This window comes from Corella eumyota, chromosome 5, assembly GCF_963082875.1.
Source record: "Corella eumyota chromosome 5, kaCorEumy4.1, whole genome shotgun sequence".
Classification (NCBI taxonomy): domain Eukaryota; kingdom Metazoa; phylum Chordata; class Ascidiacea; order Phlebobranchia; family Corellidae; genus Corella; species Corella eumyota.
The window spans coordinates 6,018,903-6,035,094 of NC_137494.1; the positions used below are offsets into that span (position 1 = coordinate 6,018,903).

A 16,192-nucleotide genomic window follows, 5' to 3' on the forward strand; every position below is an offset into this window, starting at 1 on the left:
TTTTAACCACGTCCTGTTTTTCATTTTAGTTCTAGAAGTTTGGTTGTGTTCTATGTTGGTTGAGTTTTTGTTAGTTTTATTCCTTATTACTTACATAATGTTTAGAAGCAAACCTAAAGCAACAGCAAAGCCTACAAAAGATGAAAGTATGTTTTTGTTTTTTCAGTTTTGTTGTTTAAGACTATTTTAATATAAATTTATTTTAATAAATTTTAAAACGCGACAACATAGCATGTTTGGGAAGAAAAATTTTTATATACACCCTTTTTGTATATTAATATAAGATTACCCTTTTAATTTGTTTCTAAGATACATTTTGTAATATATGCAGTTGAGTAATAATAGTTTTACTCTTTGTCGCCCACGAGCGATTACTTAAAATTAGCAAATAAAATGCAATTGTTACGTAACACACAACAAAAGTCTATTAACAATAAAACATATAAAAGGTTAGCTGGTATCTGCTTGTTTAAAACGTCAGCTTATATTTAAAATCATACATAATAAATTCAAGGTCATAAAAAACAAGTTATTTAAAAGCATCATGCGTTCGGCGCATGCTAAGGCTACTTAATAATATCCCCTGTAGAGAGAACAACCTTGTCAAATTGTCAATACGAAGTTCGCTTGATAAAAAAAAAGGCTAGACGCGTGACATTTTGCACGGCCTGTTTGCTAATAAAATACGATGAATCGTATGGTTGTTATTCAGCTTTAGCGTGGTTTCTGTTGTTTGCGTGTTATAAACTACATAATAGTAGAGTAGCTATAACCGTATGGTGAATTAGCTTTGTCGTAAAGAAAAGTTAACGATAATTAAGACAGTTGACCTGGACTGTGTATTATGTAAGCTGGGATAGAAACTTGGCCATGAAAAGATAAACGTTACAGACATGAAATAAAATTGATTAATTATTTGTTTAATTTATGAGTTTAGTTCGAACAATAATGCTGAGTTCTTATTGTAAAACTAAATGGCAAGGGAATACGTACGCATATCCCGTAACGTTGTGAACGTTTTCCTATTCTATCACGTTTTTTATTAGAAAATCATGGGAGGAAATCACGTTTGATAAGCTTAAAATAAAGAGCCACTTAGCCGCTATTTTGCGAATTTAGGAATAGAAGTTGCTTGACAATAGAGCATTGTAAGTGTTAATTATATACAAATTTAAATAGTGTTTTGTCTATTTTAGGTGTTGCTAAGGTAAACGGCCAGAGTAGTAAACCTGTAGCATCCAAGCCTACACCCTCGCAACCCATTCCTAAAGTTAAAGCCAACGACTCCACAGGAAAGCATTCAACTAACGGAAGTGCTTCCAAAGTAAAAGAAGATCCAAAGGTGAATTGTAACTAAAAAAACTAAATTTTTTGTTTGTTTTTTTTCGGGGGTAATATAACAGTTATAATTGAATAGGTATATAAATAAATGATTATTCAACTGTGTTTATTAAAATAGGAAACATGTTAATTTGTTAGTCTGATTTTATCATGAGTAATAGATTTTTTAATAAATAGTTTATTATAATAAGCAAACTAAATCTATAAGCTATTAATAAATTAATTTCCTTTATTTACAGGTAACTGATAAACAACTAGGTATGTCTAGCAAGCCAGTCACCGATCATGAAAAGAGAAAGCAAATCTCTGTCCGTGGAATTGCTTCTTTGGAGGGTGTAGCTGATATTAAAAAGGTAACAACTTTATAGATGTGCATGGCTAACCATTCATGTCATTCTTTGAAATAGTCCATTTTCTGCTTAACAAAAATTCCATGTTGCTATAAAAAGATTTCATTGTCAAAGGGTTTGTAAATGTTTAAAAATGGCAGTGATATGTAAAATTGGTAAACTGATCTATTTGTTATTGCAATTCTGTTATTTGAACAAATAAGTCCCCTCACATTCCCATTTTTTTTCGAAAAATTATATATATAAAACAAGTTATTTAATTTTTTTTTTCGTTAAATTTAATTTGAAAATATTTTTAGTCTTTCAATCGTCACTTGCATTTCACTTTGGTGAAAGATCGAAATGTGGCAACAGCACGAGATTATTATTTTGCCCTTGCCAACACTGTAAGAGATCAGATGGTGGGCAGATGGATTCGAACTCAGCAATATTACTACGAAAAAGATCCCAAGGTAAGAGGCAATCTTTTATTGCTTTGGATATTTTTTGTAATGCACACAGCTATAAAAACAGTTTGTTAAAATCATAGCAATGCTATAATTGTATTACTAAGGCATTTTTACCTAAATTCATTATTTTTTTTTACAGTATGCTGTTATATTAAATAAATAGTAAAATTGTTTTAATGTTTGAATGGTTTTTATGGTATGGTTTATAGGAATCCTGATACCTGACAACAAAGTAAAAAAATTAATATAAATAGAGTTCTTGTTTTAATTTTAACTATTTTATGTTATTTAGAGAGTGTACTACTTGTCACTTGAGTTTTACATGGGCCGGGCTCTTCAGAACACGATGTTAAATCTTGGTATCCAGAGTAGCTGTGATGAGGCTATGTACCAACTTGGATTAGACATTGAAGAAATGGAGGAACTGGAAGAAGATGCAGGTATTTTAAACACCAGAGGGTATTGATTTAAACCAAATGTTTGTTAAACAGGCTTTTTGTTATTTAAAAAAAAATTAAGAAAAACACAAAATTAAAATAACTTTAGTAGTATCCTTTTGATTTCTAAATATCATCGTTGATTCAGGTTTGGGTAATGGTGGATTAGGACGATTGGCAGCTTGTTTTTTGGACTCGATGGCCACCATAGGTCTTGCTAGTTATGGGTATGGTATAAGATATGAATACGGCATCTTTAACCAGAAGATAACTAAAGAAGGTGCACAGGTAATACATGCCTTATATATATACCCACCTATTATTTTAAAATATATATTTGAAATTTAAAATATGTTTTATTTTTTTGCTTTAAATTTATTTTTTTAGACGTATGGGAATTAAGTGTTAGAACACTGTTTACATTAAACTTATCTCCTAAAACAGGATAATATTGCTAACAAATTTTAGTTAACAACATATGCATGAGTAATATCATGATAAATAATTTTAGAGCAGAAAGTAATCAGTTTGCCTATTTGTGCATTTATTAGTCTGCAGTATGTAAAAATTGATCAGCAATTAGAATTTTTTGACTATTTCATGATACAAAATTTATCCTAGCAAAACAGATATTACTAATTTTTTACATTAAAGTACTTTTTTGTAAAGTTTTACTTTTAAAGCTTAAGTATTGGGCTTTGAAATACAAATTAAAGAAGTAAAAGTCTGGTAGGGTGGTACACAAATTATGTCATTGAAAAAAAAGTTTTGGGTATAAACTGCACCGATACCAAACTATTCATGCTTAACCTTAGCATTTAAGAATAACTTAAACGCATACCAACAACATATCCTTTTACTGAATAATAAAAAAAAACTATAACTTAGAGTTGACCAAAAAAAATTAACATTAATCTTCATACTAAGGTAGAGGAAGCTGATGATTGGTTGAGGTATGGAAATGCATGGGAGAAAGCAAGACCCGAATACATGGTCCCTGTTCACTTTTTTGGACATGTTGAACATGGACCTGATGGGGACTGGGCCAAGCCATGCAAATGGGTTAACACACAGGTACATTAAACTAAACCATTATTTTTAAATTTAAATAAATTTTAATATTAAATATTGTTTAAAATCTGTTTTTGTCTCTATTGATATTTAATAATAGACATACTTTTCTTAAAATTATACTTCTATATAGCACTTTATTTTTTTTACTAAAAATTTGTACCCTCTTACTAGTAAAAGTTTAAAAATTTTAGGCTTTTAATAGTTGTTATTAATTTATCAACTGGTGTTATATAACCGGCTCAAAAGCATATTTGTTTATTGCTGATAAGTTTTAAAAATATTGACTTCAGACCACAAGTTTTAAAATATCACTGATAACACACTAGACAGGATATAAAGGATTGACTTTCCATTTGGGCAACAAAAAATTGACTTTAAATTCGTTTTAATAGGTTGTGTGTGCAATGCCTTATGACACGCCTACCCCAGGATATGGTAACAATACTGTCAATACTCTCAGGTTGTATACTGCCAAGTCACCTGACTCCTTTAACTTGGGCATTTGTAAGTCAATTTAGTTATTGTGTTACTTTAAATTACGCCGATACAAAAAAACTTTTGTTTTTTACATGTTTTAATTTTTTTGAAAAACTTTTTAAAATATTTTTATTTCAGTTATATTAGTATCTGTATAACAAATCTTGGTGAAACAAATATAAGCATATGTCCAAGCTATAGGCAAATAAAATAAAAAAATTTCTTTCTGCCGCTTTTATTAATCTTATTTTATTTTTATTATTTAGTCAACACTGGAGACTACATCCAAGCTGTTTGTGATCGAAATTCGGCTGAGAACATTTCCAGAGTTTTGTATCCCAACGACAACGTAAGCGTCTATATTTGGTTAAAGTTAAAAGTCAAAAAAATGCAACAGTTTTTAGAAAAATGTGGAATTTTTCTCACATGTGTGTCAATGCTCTATTACACATAAACATATTTTTGAATGTTTTGCATTCCTTAAAAAAGTAAATTATTGAACTTTTTTTAATTTTTTTTTTTAATTTTTTGTTTTAGTTTTTTGAGGGTAAAGAGTTGAGATTGAAACAAGAATATTTTGTGGTTTGTGCAACGCTTCAGGATATTGTTCGAAGATTTAAGTCCTCAATCTTCGGATGCAGGGATCCAGTTAGAACTTCTTTTGATTCCTTTCCATCCAAGGTTTGTGAAGCAAAATGTTTTTAGAGCCGAAACTTTCAAAATAAAAAACTTTTTTTAAATCTAAATTTTTTGAAAATTCTTTTTTTGAAAAAGGTTGCAATTCAACTGAATGACACTCATCCCTCGCTTGCGATCCCTGAGCTCCTTCGAGTTTTCATCGACATTGAGGGAATGGATTGGGATCGAGCATGGAAAATCACCAAGGCAACATGTGCGTACACCAATCACACAGTGCTCCCTGAGGCCCTCGAGCGGTGGCCAGTGCATCTTTTGGAGCGAATGTTGCCAAGACATTTGGAGCTGATTTATTTGATCAATCAGAAACATTTGGAGGTAAGAAATTTTTTGGGGGTTTTTAACTAAAGTTGGAACTAAAACTTCATTTTTTTTTTGTTAATTTTATTTTGCCCTAAAAAAACTTTCATGTAAAACAAAATTTTTTGATTGCAAATTTTTTAGAATGTGGCCAAACACTTCCCTGATGATCCGGATAGAGTGTCGAGGATGTCGTTGGTGGAGGAGCACGGTGAGAAGAGGATTAACATGGCTCACCTCTGCATCGTTGGATCACATGCTGTTAACGGAGTGGCTGCGATTCACTCCCAAATCATCAGAGATTCTGTGTAAGTTCATTGTTTTAAATTTTTTTTGTTTAATTTTTATGTTTTTGATAGAAGTTAGTTCTTGGTCATTTATCTGTGCGCTTAATGGTAGTTTTTTTATTTTACATGCTCATAAATTGGATATATATATATAAATAATGCCCTTTGGGCTTCATAATACAAAGGATTAGTTATTTCTGTATTTTTGTTAAAATTGAATAAGGTAATTTTACACCTAAAACTTTTTTCTTGACAGATTTAAGGACTTTGTTGAGTTGGCTGATAAGATGGGAGAACCAGGAAAGTTTCAGAACAAAACAAATGGAATTACTCCAAGAAGATGGCTTCTTCTTTGCAATCCTGGTCTAGCTGACCTTATTGCTGATGTAACACTATTTTTAAATTAATTCTTTTAGTAGACTTTTTCCAATAGTATACTTATATTGATTACTTTTATTTTTACTTATGATAAATAACAGATTTTTCATGTTTTTAGCAAATTGGTGAAGAATGGCCAAAAAATTTGGATCAATTAAGAAAGTTGGAACCTTTGGTTAACAACCCTGCCTTTGTAAGAAGCGTCATTCAAGTTAAACAGGTATTTATTTTAATTATTTTTAAGCAAGCATTTGATCATGTGTTTTATGTAGAAAATTTTGTAAGAAATGTTAAGGGTTTGGTGCCTAACTTTCTTTATTAATTTTTTTATTATATTTTTTTAAATTTAGGAAAATAAAATGAAGTTGACAGCATTTATCAAGAAGGAATGGGGAATTGATGTTAACTCAGCTTCCATGTTTGATGTGCAGGTAAAATTAATAAAAGCTCATTGTAAATAATATAAATTTAGGTAATAAACATTTGTTTTTAAAAGAAGTATAACTTAACATTTTTTTACTTTTAATTTAATTTGACAGTATGGTTAGTTGGTTAGTACAGAAATTTAATATTTTTTCAAATAATAAAGTTAAAATTAAATATGCTATTCTACGGATTTTATTAACTTTTTAGATATATTTTTTCGTTATTAAATACATACAGAATTTCTAAAGTTGTATATTAATAAACAAAAGTGTTACAATTTTAATCTATATTCAGGTAAAAAGAATTCACGAGTACAAGCGTCAACTGATGAACGCTCTCCATATTGTGGTTATGTATAACAGAATCAAAGCTAATCCTAACATGGAATTCGTGCCTCGAACTGTCATGATAGGTGGCAAGGTAAACAGTTTTGAGTTTTATCGAATTTAATTAAAAAAAAGTTACAGCCTAACTCAGAAATGTGCATTAGATTAAAAATGTGTTGAAAAAAAATATTTTTTTTTTGAAGGCATTTTTAATTAAAGTATTTAAATTTTTCGTCGTGTTTGTAAAATACCTAAATACATTTGTTTATTATATATGTCATTGTTTCTAGGCTGCACCAGGTTACTTGACTGCCAAGCAAATCATCAAATTGATCAACAACATTGGATCAACTGTTAACAACGATCCAATTGTGGGGGATAAACTGAAAGTTGTTTTCCTTGAAAACTACAGGTAAATATCATGTCTAACAATTAAGTGTGTTTTAAAGCCCTCTTTATAAGCATTTAAAAAAAATTAATAAATTTTATTTAAGGGTTTCTCTGGCAGAAAAGGTTATTCCGGCAGCAGATTTGTCTGAGCAAATATCCACAGCTGGAACAGAAGCTTCGGGCACAGGAAACATGAAATTCATGGTAGGATTCCAATCATTTAATTTTTCATTTTTAAATTCTTTTTTTTAACTTTTTGTTTTTTTAATATTTTACAACAATTTTCTATTTTGTCTGCAGTTAAATGGAGCACTGACCATCGGAACACTAGATGGGGCTAACGTGGAGATGGCAGAGGAAATGGATGGAAAGAACATCTTCATCTTTGGGATGAAAGTCAATGAAGTGGAGGAACTTGACAAGTTAGTAACATTAAAAAAAAAAAAATTTTAAATTTTTACTAATTTCAATTTTTAAAAAATTCCCAAATTAGGGAAGGTTACAATGCTCGCGATTTCTACAACTCTGTCCCAGATCTTAAAACCGCTCTCGATCAAATCTCGTCGGGGTACTTTAACCCCCAATCACCGCATGAATTCAGTGGGTTTATAGACAACTTGTTGAACCACGATCGATTCAAGTTGTGCGCCGATTTTGAGGCTTACATTAAATGCCAGGATTTGGTCAGCGAAGCCTTCAAGGTAAGAATAAATTTTTTTACAATTTTTTTTCAAATAATAAAATTTTTTAATTTTTCTCCAGGATCCTGAGAAGTGGGCGAAGATGTGCATTAACAACATTGCAGCATCCGGAAAGTTCTCCAGCGACAGAACCATCGCTCAATATGCTCGTGAAATCTGGGGCATCGAACCCCAACCCGATCTCAAAATCCCTGCACCCCATGAAGCTTTTGAGAGAGCAGAAACCTCGGAAAATGGCGGATACAAAGATTTCTAGATTAAAAGTTATTTGGAAACCCTTTTTTTGCATTTTAGCGGCCGTACTGTAATGCATTTAGATCTACATAGATTTCTTTATTAAAAAATTTAATTATTTTCTCTTGAGTTAAGGTTTTGCAGTATGTTCTATATACTAGCTGGTGAAATGCACAATTTGTACAACTTGTTTCCAAAAGTTCCATCTCTATTTGCCTATAAACCCCTATATTACTATATTATCCAAAAGTGTTATATCAGATATTACTACACCACTGCGCCAAATTTGAACAACAGCGTCTATTGCATTATAGCAATCCATGTTATTATATTCTCACTATATTATATCCAATGTATACAGAGTTGAACTAGCACAAAAGAAAGTACACCTGACTTGTGTGATGTTGGTACATTTATTTTGTTTGTTATGTATGCCTTTTGTTTTCACACAAAATATAAAAGTTCAAAATTAATCTTTTCTCAGTAAATTTTGCAGGCTGTTAGATTGATTATAGGTAATGTAATTGCATTTTGGTTCGATATAATAATTCATAAATTTAACTAAGTCCTATATTTTTAAACAAAATATACCCAAGTATAAACTTTAAATTTTTGCTGTAAGGTTAAATTTTTTGCTAGGCAAAAAAAAATTGTGCTAGATTTGAATGATGATTATCTGTAAGAGTAGGCTTATTATGCTACTCAAATTTTAGTCAAATAACTTATGTTTTAGGCTACAGCTAATAAAATAATAACATGATGACTGTACATGGAGATAGTACTTTATCAAACCTACATTTCACCTATTATTTACATTTATCTGCCTTGCCGACTACAAATAACAAATTAACACAACCATACAGGTTTTAATTTGCTTTAGATGTTTTAGGCATTTTTTTTGTTTAAACAAAATAAACGCCAGGACATAATTTTATTAAAATAGGGGGCAAGAAACTTTCCTTCAAATGATTTTTAATTTTTACAAATGAACTTAGGTGAAAAATTAGAAGTATTGGAACCTAAATTTGTTGAAAAAAATAATAAACCTGTAAAAAATTTACTCCCAATCCTCTGGAACCTCGAAACCTTTTGAATTTTCAACCGACGACATTTTTGATTTCACAGTATCAAGAATTTTCTGGGGAATTACTGGAGGTAGGTCTTCTGTCGACTTGATTCGTGTTGCTGGCAATCCTAAATCAATAGCAGAAGGATCTTTGCCATCCAAATTTAATTTCTCATCATTTTTTTCTGGCATTTTCTCTTCGTTCATATTCACATCCATTTGTCCATTGCTGCCATGTTTAATTTCATCATCGTTTTTGTTTTTGCTGCCATTTTCATCTTGTAGCTTCATGTTAACATCCATTTTTACGGCCGTGCCATTTTTTCCATCATTTTTACTCTCACCACCATTTTCCTCTTGCGACTTTTGCTTTTTTTCTTTTGGTTCATAGGAACTCCTTTTTTGCAAGGCACCTGATTTTACCAAGTCTACACCTGTAGGCCTTTTTCTATGAGAACTAGTTGGGGTGTTACTACTGCTACTAATTGAAGTAGCTTGCATAGAACTAGTAAAGGAAATAGAAGGTGATGCCTCTTGCAGTGGTTTTGGGATCGCCAAACTTTCTGAGTTAGGGGTCAAATTATTTGGGTGGTTATTGACCCACTTTTTGTTGTGGATAGGTTTGTGAAAAATGTTCTGGTTTTCCAATTCTTCGTGGTATTCACTGTAAGTGTGGATTTTGATAAAACATGATTCTAAGAGACTTGGACTGATCAGTTTTCGAATTTGCTTGGCCTAAAGTTAAAAAATAATTTCAAAATTTATTCATCAACCAAATAAAAATTGAAATATTATTTTACATTAAATAAACAAAATTTTTTTTAATTGAACCTGTGACTTATTGTAGAGTCCAATAAAACATTGTGTTTCGTTAATCCATGAAATGTTGATTTGACCGAGGGGTAGAAATAATTGTCTTAAGTCGTTAGCCCGCCATGACGCAGGAAATTCAACGTGAAAGACATGATCACGACTCGGAGTTAAATCTGGACCAACCAGATTTAAATATGGAATATCATGCATTCGCATTAAAAATATCTTTAAAAAAAGAAATTTTTACAAATCTATTTTTTTTTAAAGTATATTAGATTGCCAAAGAAATGTTTTAAATTTTTAAACATGTTCTACTTACTTTATTTAAATAAGGTGAAGTTAGTTTAAACAATGAAGAAGTAGTCGTAACATCAATTGACTTTTGAAATGATGATAAATATCTGACCAAAGAAAGGAAACAACTTCCTAACAACAAAATTTTGTTTTTCAAGGTCAGTTTACAAAGATAGACCACATTGAAAGTAATTTAATATGGCATATTAACTTGGCCCCAAAAATAAGCTAACCTGTAACAAATGCATCATATGCTGCCTCATGTAAATTATCGTCCATTTTTTCTTTATCGTGATCACTATACTTGCCAGGTATTTCGATGTTAACTTTGAAAAATGGAGCCTCTTTTAAACGCGAGTGCATTTCTCCAAGAGCAGTGGTTTGCAGCATTTCCTTAAGGTTAAATATTGGAATAGGGAAATCCTTCTACTGTCATAATTGTATTACACATACAAGCTTATTTAAATTTAAAATTTTATTTGACATTTAATTAAAAAAAAAAAATTCATAATTTTATAAAAATATCTTACCCTAAATGGAAGCATGCTCCCCACCAACTTTGTGTCAACGAGCTTAGGAAAAACGCAAGTGACAAGTGACTTAAAATCATCAAGTGAAAGAGGAAGGGGGCAAACAAATTGTCGGATTGTATACATAACATCCAACAGCATATTATGTCCGATAATCAGCTTCTGACTCTGGCTCAATTTCTTAATGATTCTAAGAAGGTAGAAAAGAGCTTTAATGCAACTTTAAACTAATTCTGAAAAAAAATTAAAACTTAATTAAAAATATATACTTTGCAAATCCAATCGCATCATCCAAGCTCAATTCTTCTTCTTGCTCTGCCTTTTTCTGGCGCTCTTTTTTAACTGCTTCTCCAGCTCCTCTGACAACCACCATCCTTCTCATGTGTGTCTTCTCGTCTGTTCGTGATTCAACCAAGATTTTATCTGGAAACGCAGCCGGCAAGGCTTCAAAGAGAATTTTTCTGCAAAAATTTTTTTGTTTTATTTTTATACTTTTGTACTTTAACAGCATACTTTAGGTTTTAAAACTTAATTTAAAAGTATTTTACCTCAGATAGCTGTTGCACAAACTTAAAACTAGTTCATCTCCTTGATCTTCATCATCCAAAAACTTCTGGACCTGTTTAATGGTATTGTCCATGAACTCCTTCGTCTTGTTGTCAGTTATAGGAGTTGGACTGTTACGAACAAATGAACTAGGACTCTGAGCATTCAGACTTGCATTTAAACCTAATAGGTAAAAAATAATAGTAAAAATTAAGCTATTTACGAAAATAAAATTTATGTTACTTCATAAACATAAATTAAATAGGCTATTAAATCCTTCTATAAAACTTTATATCAATTTTTGTCATTTTATTAGGCTAGTTTATAGGAAATATTTATATTACTTTTGCCAGGTGATTTATAAGTTGAATCTCTGTAAGCTTTCTTTTCCTCAAGTGAGGTTCTTACACTTGTTTCTTCATTTGGTCTCAGGAACGGAATTCCTTGTTTTAAAGCTTTGTTGAAATCAAAACCTTGCTGGGTTAAAAAATCAAGACTGGAGCTCTGACATGAAAAAATTCTAAAAACAACAAGATTTAAATTTTATTAACTTCCTTACAAATTAAATCATTTTTTTTACCTGTCTGGTACTCCAGGAAAAGATGAGCGAAAAGGGAAAATGTAGAAATTAAATGCCTTGGTTTTGTATTCCTTTTCTTCTGCATTCCACACAAATGCACACATTCCTTTAAAAAGTAACATTTATATTATACAAACATAGAATTAAAACTGCAAAATTAAACTTTCTATGCCAAAGATTTGTGTATAGTATAATAAAGTATATCATTTAATGTAAATATTTCTTACCAAATTGCAACATTATAAAATGCTCTGTGTTGTACTGTTGTTTAAAGTATCTTTCCTCTGGTGAGTCGTACACTGTCAAGTTGTAACTTCCGTTCGAAAGTCCAGTAAATTCCCCATCAATTGAGATGAAATTGGCCTCCTCGATTGCCTGATAAACCAGAGGGACAGTTTCTCTGAAATTCTCCCGTGTGACATCCATCTTTAAGAACTGATGCTACTTAAATACCTTCAAAACTTAGTTTCAGTTTAGAATTTTTTGTTCTGTTGTTTTTTGGCCTAACCTGTTAATGTTTAATAAGATCAGCCTCAAATTTTAACATTTTATGAGGCGCACTTACTACAAAACAATCACGATTCCAACTTAATCTAAGAGCAAAAATTGAATAACTTTTTAAGAAACATATTCTATATGTTATCAAAATTATAAACATTTGAGTTATTTAAATTTTATGACATATATATTAATAATGCCCAACTTAGCCATAATTCTGATAAAACTAAAAAACACGTTTTTGTACTCGAAATAAATGACAACACTGCGTTATATTGTAAACATGCTTTCGCGGGAAACACAAACATTTGCCGCGACAAAATAAAGTTTGGCAAGCGAGCTAATGACTTTTTCGTTGCACAAGTTGAAATAAAAATAACTTAACGTAACAGAAACTCTTGGTTATTGAATTTTATGATATTGATTTGATTAGTGAATAATATAGTGTAGATTTAGACTGCAAGGACGGAACTTTTGTTTGGTTTGTGTCTTATCTGTCGATTTGCTGCATTAACAGACTAACTAACCAGCCATTTGCAATGATTTCAACAATTAAAAGAAGGGACATTTTCGGGAAACGAATCGGTTTGTGTACTTAATTTGTATTTAAAAGTAATACACTGTATAAGTGTCAAAAAATTAATAAATCTTTTGATGCAATTTAGATGCAAGACAGCAAATATTAGCAAAGGAAAATATGGTTCAGTATTTTAGTAGTCCAATTCAACAGAAAATGCTGCTAAAAGACCAAGCTGGTGTAAGTTAACTTCTAATTATTTAAAACTTTATAGTCTGCTGGTATTCTGTTGCGAACAATAAAATTTAGTACTTGTATTCTGCCTAATTTATTTGTAATCTAAACTCATTATTTGTTTAGAATGATGTTATTCCACCATATGCTTGTGAATTTTGCACCGGTGAGTATTAAAACCTAAAAACGTTTTTGTATAAAATATGAAAAACATTATTTATGTTTTTAATTTTGTTTGAATACAGTTCCAGAAAATGAGAACCTTTGTGCGATAACAGATGAAGAAGGATATGTTTCAATAATTGACACAAATTGTAACTTCCAAAAATCCAACGCCGGCATTGGCTCTTCAATAAAAGTTAAACAAAGATGGTTAAGTCATAATAACGCTGTTTTTGATATCGCTTGGGTTCACAACAGTAATCTAATTGCCACGGCCTCAGGAGATACAACTGCTGCTCTGTGGGATGCCACAGCTCCTGAAAAGCGTATCGGTTTGTTTTGTGGTCATAGTTGCAGCTTGAAATCGATCAATGTTTCTAAACAAAACCCATGTAAGTAATCATTGTATATTACGTTAATTCCTTATGACTTTCTTAGTATGCTATTGTTAAACGCTTTTTATAATTCTTTGGTATTAAAAATAAAAAAAACTAAAGTGTAATCTTCTTAATCTAACTTCTTGATTTTTCAAAATTTTGTATATATATATATGTATTTTATCTTTTGCTTTTAATATAATTAAATTTGTTAGTTAATCTGGTGGTACTCTCTTTAAATGAAAAGAATTGTCATCAGACAAAAAAACTTTTATTGTTTAATAAAAAAATAAATAAAAAAAAGGCTAGTTTAATTAAATTTTTCCATTTTTGATAAACTTTTCAGTTTTACTTGCTACTGGTTCAAGAGATGGAAATGTTTTGGTGTGGGATCGAAGATGTAACAGCTCGGATGGAATACATAATCCAGTCATCCGAATCCAGGATGCTCATGCCATCAGGGATGCCCTCACTCCTCAAAGGAAGAAAAGAAGAAGAGCAACAGAATTTAACAACCAACTGTTAGTGGTATGTCAAATGATTAACAAAATTTTAATTAAGAAAATATTGTTGCTGTTTTATGTTACTAATATCTGGTTTTATACTAAATATAAAGTTTTATTTTTCAGGATTCGAGACAAACGGTTACTTCAGTGATATTCCAAGACTCCTCTACTTTATTAAGTGCAGGTGCTATGGATGGTACTTTAAAGTTATGGGACCTAAGAAAAACTGTCCAAATGAAACCAGGTAAAGACCCCTTATTTTACAATTAAATAATTAACAAGATCTAACCATTTAACATGAACTTTGTTATGTTTTTTACTAGGTTCAAAAGTAAAAAATGGTAGTAGTCTGTGTTCCACAGCAAAAGAAAATATTTTATATCCTGGTTCAAGTAACAGAAGAAGAGGTTATACCTGTTTGACTCTTGATTCAACGCAAACTAGATTGTTTGCATCATGTACAGATAACAGGATATATGAATACGATCTTTCTTATGCAAGTAATGAAAATAGGCAGCCAACTTGCAGGTAAAAAAAGGACTAAGTTTCTAGTTTTCGTATTGGCAATGTTTAGCTTTATTTTAGATACTCTTTTTTATTATATTATATAAAATTTAAAATTATTAATAAATTTCCGACAACTTGCCTAGGCTATTTATTTCCGTTAGTAAGTTGTAGATACATATCTTGACATAGGCAAAACTTGGTTTTTGTCCTTACATAATAAAATTTTACTTTTGTTTAGATATTCTGGTCACTACAGTTCTTCATTTTATGTACGTGTAAAGTTGAGCCCAGATAATTTGTTTTTATTGAGTGGATGTGATGATGAAGTTGCTTATATATGGAAGGTAACTAAAAGTTTTAAAATAACATTTTCAAGAAAGTAATAAGGTGTGGATAATTAATAAACGTTGCTAATTTTAGGAAAAGTTGTTATTTGCTTTACTTAATCCTATGCGACCCTAATCTTTAAATTCTGCTGTTAAGTTTAATTAAGTCACTCTTTTAATTAACATAATTGTGATTTTACTTTTATCAATTTCCCCTAAACATGACTATAGCTTGTATATGTGTTTTTATTATAGACAAACCAATCCAAAACAAATGAGGACATACCACCTTCATATTGCCTTAAAAGTGCTGGAATGGAGCAAGTAACTTCAGTGGCATGGTGTCCCAGTGATTGGACAACCATTGTAACTTGCTCTGATGACTGTGCAGTAAGAGTTTGGAATATTCCAAAGTCTTATGCAAATTCAAAAATTCAAGATGGTTTTTGTGAAAAAGTGAAGCGTCCTGAAAACGAAAAATTGCCAGTTATTGAAGGTATAACATCATGTTTATCAGTTATTAAATGAAAATATTTTGTATATTAAAAATTAATTAAATATATCAAAAAAAATAAATTTAAAAATTCGATCCTTGATTTACAGATACTGGAAATCAAATTTCTCCCACTTCTTTAAAACCGAAAACAATTCCCATTTCTTCAACAAGTAGTCCATTGCCATTGGTTAAACCATTTTCACCAGCGACCAATGACACGATGGTGCTTAAATGCTCACCCTTATCCGCTAAACCACTATCCACTACCAAAAAAAATCAAAATTCTTCACTTAAAAAATGGCTTGTTGCCACGAACAAACCTTCACAACGATCAAATAAAGCTAAAGCTGCTAAATCCTTAATCATGACAAAAACTATGGACTCTGAAAAAGAAAATGTACCTAAAAAAGTTGCAAATGAATATTGTCAAGATCAAAAACAATCTACAGAAAACTTGAAGAATGTATCTCCAGAGAAGTCGACCCCAAAGGCTGGTTTACAAAGCAACTGGTTGGAAAATTTGTCAGCCAGGCAAAAAGTTCTAAAAAACTCTACAAACTCACCTACAAGTAAAAATAATCCTGCCAAGAAACAGAAACTGAGTCCTCCTTCCAGTCCTTTGGGTATTTGCAAGACACCGAACTCGATAAAAAAATATTTTGCAAAGAAAATAGATTTGGAATAACCGCCTGAATAATTCCTAATATTTTTTCACACTGCCTTTTGAAACTGCCTTGCTGATAATGTAAAATAAATTTGTTATAATTTCTTCAAATAATATTTAAGCAGCTTAATAAGGTCATTTTTTTTGTTGAAAGTTTTTATAAAAAATATTTTTCAACATATTGTTAATTTTCTATATTGTTAATTTTAA

At 30.7% G+C, this 16,192-nt stretch overlaps 3 protein-coding genes across 3 annotated transcripts; 2 read left to right on the forward strand and 1 right to left on the reverse strand.

The window, feature by feature from the left end:
* The first annotated feature begins 34 nt into the window (after nt 1-34).
* Nucleotides 35-8,418, forward strand: LOC145753273 (glycogen phosphorylase, brain form-like). The gene is made up of 21 exons (XM_082569681.1): nt 35-146; nt 1,197-1,342; nt 1,581-1,694; nt 1,991-2,143; nt 2,433-2,580; nt 2,726-2,865; nt 3,505-3,651; nt 4,044-4,155; nt 4,395-4,477; nt 4,666-4,809; nt 4,903-5,142; nt 5,269-5,432; nt 5,668-5,797; nt 5,908-6,009; nt 6,140-6,220; nt 6,510-6,635; nt 6,832-6,953; nt 7,036-7,135; nt 7,232-7,353; nt 7,425-7,632; nt 7,694-8,418. Exons 1-21 carry the CDS (start codon nt 53-55, stop codon nt 7,886-7,888), a joined length of 2,871 nt encoding a protein of 956 aa, XP_082425807.1. The 5' UTR covers nt 35-52; the 3' UTR covers nt 7,889-8,418.
* Nucleotides 8,419-8,782: 364 nt separating this feature from the next.
* Nucleotides 8,783-12,232, reverse strand: LOC145753274 (poly(A)-specific ribonuclease PARN-like). Its single transcript, XM_082569682.1, has 10 exons — nt 11,923-12,232; nt 11,696-11,801; nt 11,460-11,635; nt 11,118-11,298; nt 10,839-11,030; nt 10,570-10,759; nt 10,273-10,432; nt 10,065-10,171; nt 9,764-9,970; nt 8,783-9,667 (listed from the first exon to the last, which is right to left on the reverse strand). The coding sequence occupies exons 1-10, from the start codon at nt 12,119-12,121 to the stop codon at nt 8,924-8,926; spliced, it is 2,262 nt and encodes a 753-aa protein (XP_082425808.1). The 5' UTR covers nt 12,122-12,232; the 3' UTR covers nt 8,783-8,923.
* Nucleotides 12,233-12,865: 633 nt separating this feature from the next.
* LOC145753362 (denticleless protein homolog) lies at nt 12,866-16,003 on the forward strand. The gene is made up of 9 exons (XM_082569774.1): nt 12,866-12,950; nt 13,071-13,110; nt 13,190-13,498; nt 13,830-14,011; nt 14,113-14,233; nt 14,313-14,517; nt 14,735-14,840; nt 15,078-15,318; nt 15,426-16,003. The coding sequence occupies exons 1-9, from the start codon at nt 12,891-12,893 to the stop codon at nt 16,001-16,003; spliced, it is 1,842 nt and encodes a 613-aa protein (XP_082425900.1). The 5' UTR covers nt 12,866-12,890.
* The last annotated feature ends 189 nt before the right edge of the window (nt 16,004-16,192 follow it).

Excerpts from the sequence above, each read along its gene's own strand:
- LOC145753273 (XM_082569681.1), top strand. The coding sequence starts at position 53 with ATGTTGGTTGAGTTTTTGTTAGTTTTATTCCTTATTACTTACATAATG. Across the intron at positions 2,144-2,432 it reads ACTACGAAAAAGATCCCAAG|AGAGTGTACTACTTGTCACT; the intron begins GTAAGAGGCAAT and ends TATGTTATTTAG. Across the intron at positions 5,433-5,667 it reads CAAATCATCAGAGATTCTGT|ATTTAAGGACTTTGTTGAGT; the intron begins GTAAGTTCATTG and ends TTTTCTTGACAG.
- LOC145753274 (XM_082569682.1), bottom strand. The coding sequence starts at position 12,121 with ATGGATGTCACACGGGAGAATTTCAGAGAAACTGTCCCTCTGGTTTAT. Across the intron at positions 10,433-10,569 it reads GGAGCATGCTTCCATTTAGG|GAAATGCTGCAAACCACTGC; the intron begins GTAAGATATTTT and ends TTTAACCTTAAG. Across the intron at positions 9,668-9,763 it reads GACTCTACAATAAGTCACAG|GCCAAGCAAATTCGAAAACT; the intron begins GTTCAATTAAAA and ends TTTTAACTTTAG.
- LOC145753362 (XM_082569774.1), top strand. The coding sequence starts at position 12,891 with ATGGTTCAGTATTTTAGTAGTCCAATTCAACAGAAAATGCTGCTAAAA. Across the intron at positions 13,499-13,829 it reads TGTTTCTAAACAAAACCCAT|TTTTACTTGCTACTGGTTCA; the intron begins GTAAGTAATCAT and ends TAAACTTTTCAG. Across the intron at positions 14,234-14,312 it reads AACTGTCCAAATGAAACCAG|GTTCAAAAGTAAAAAATGGT; the intron begins GTAAAGACCCCT and ends GTTTTTTACTAG.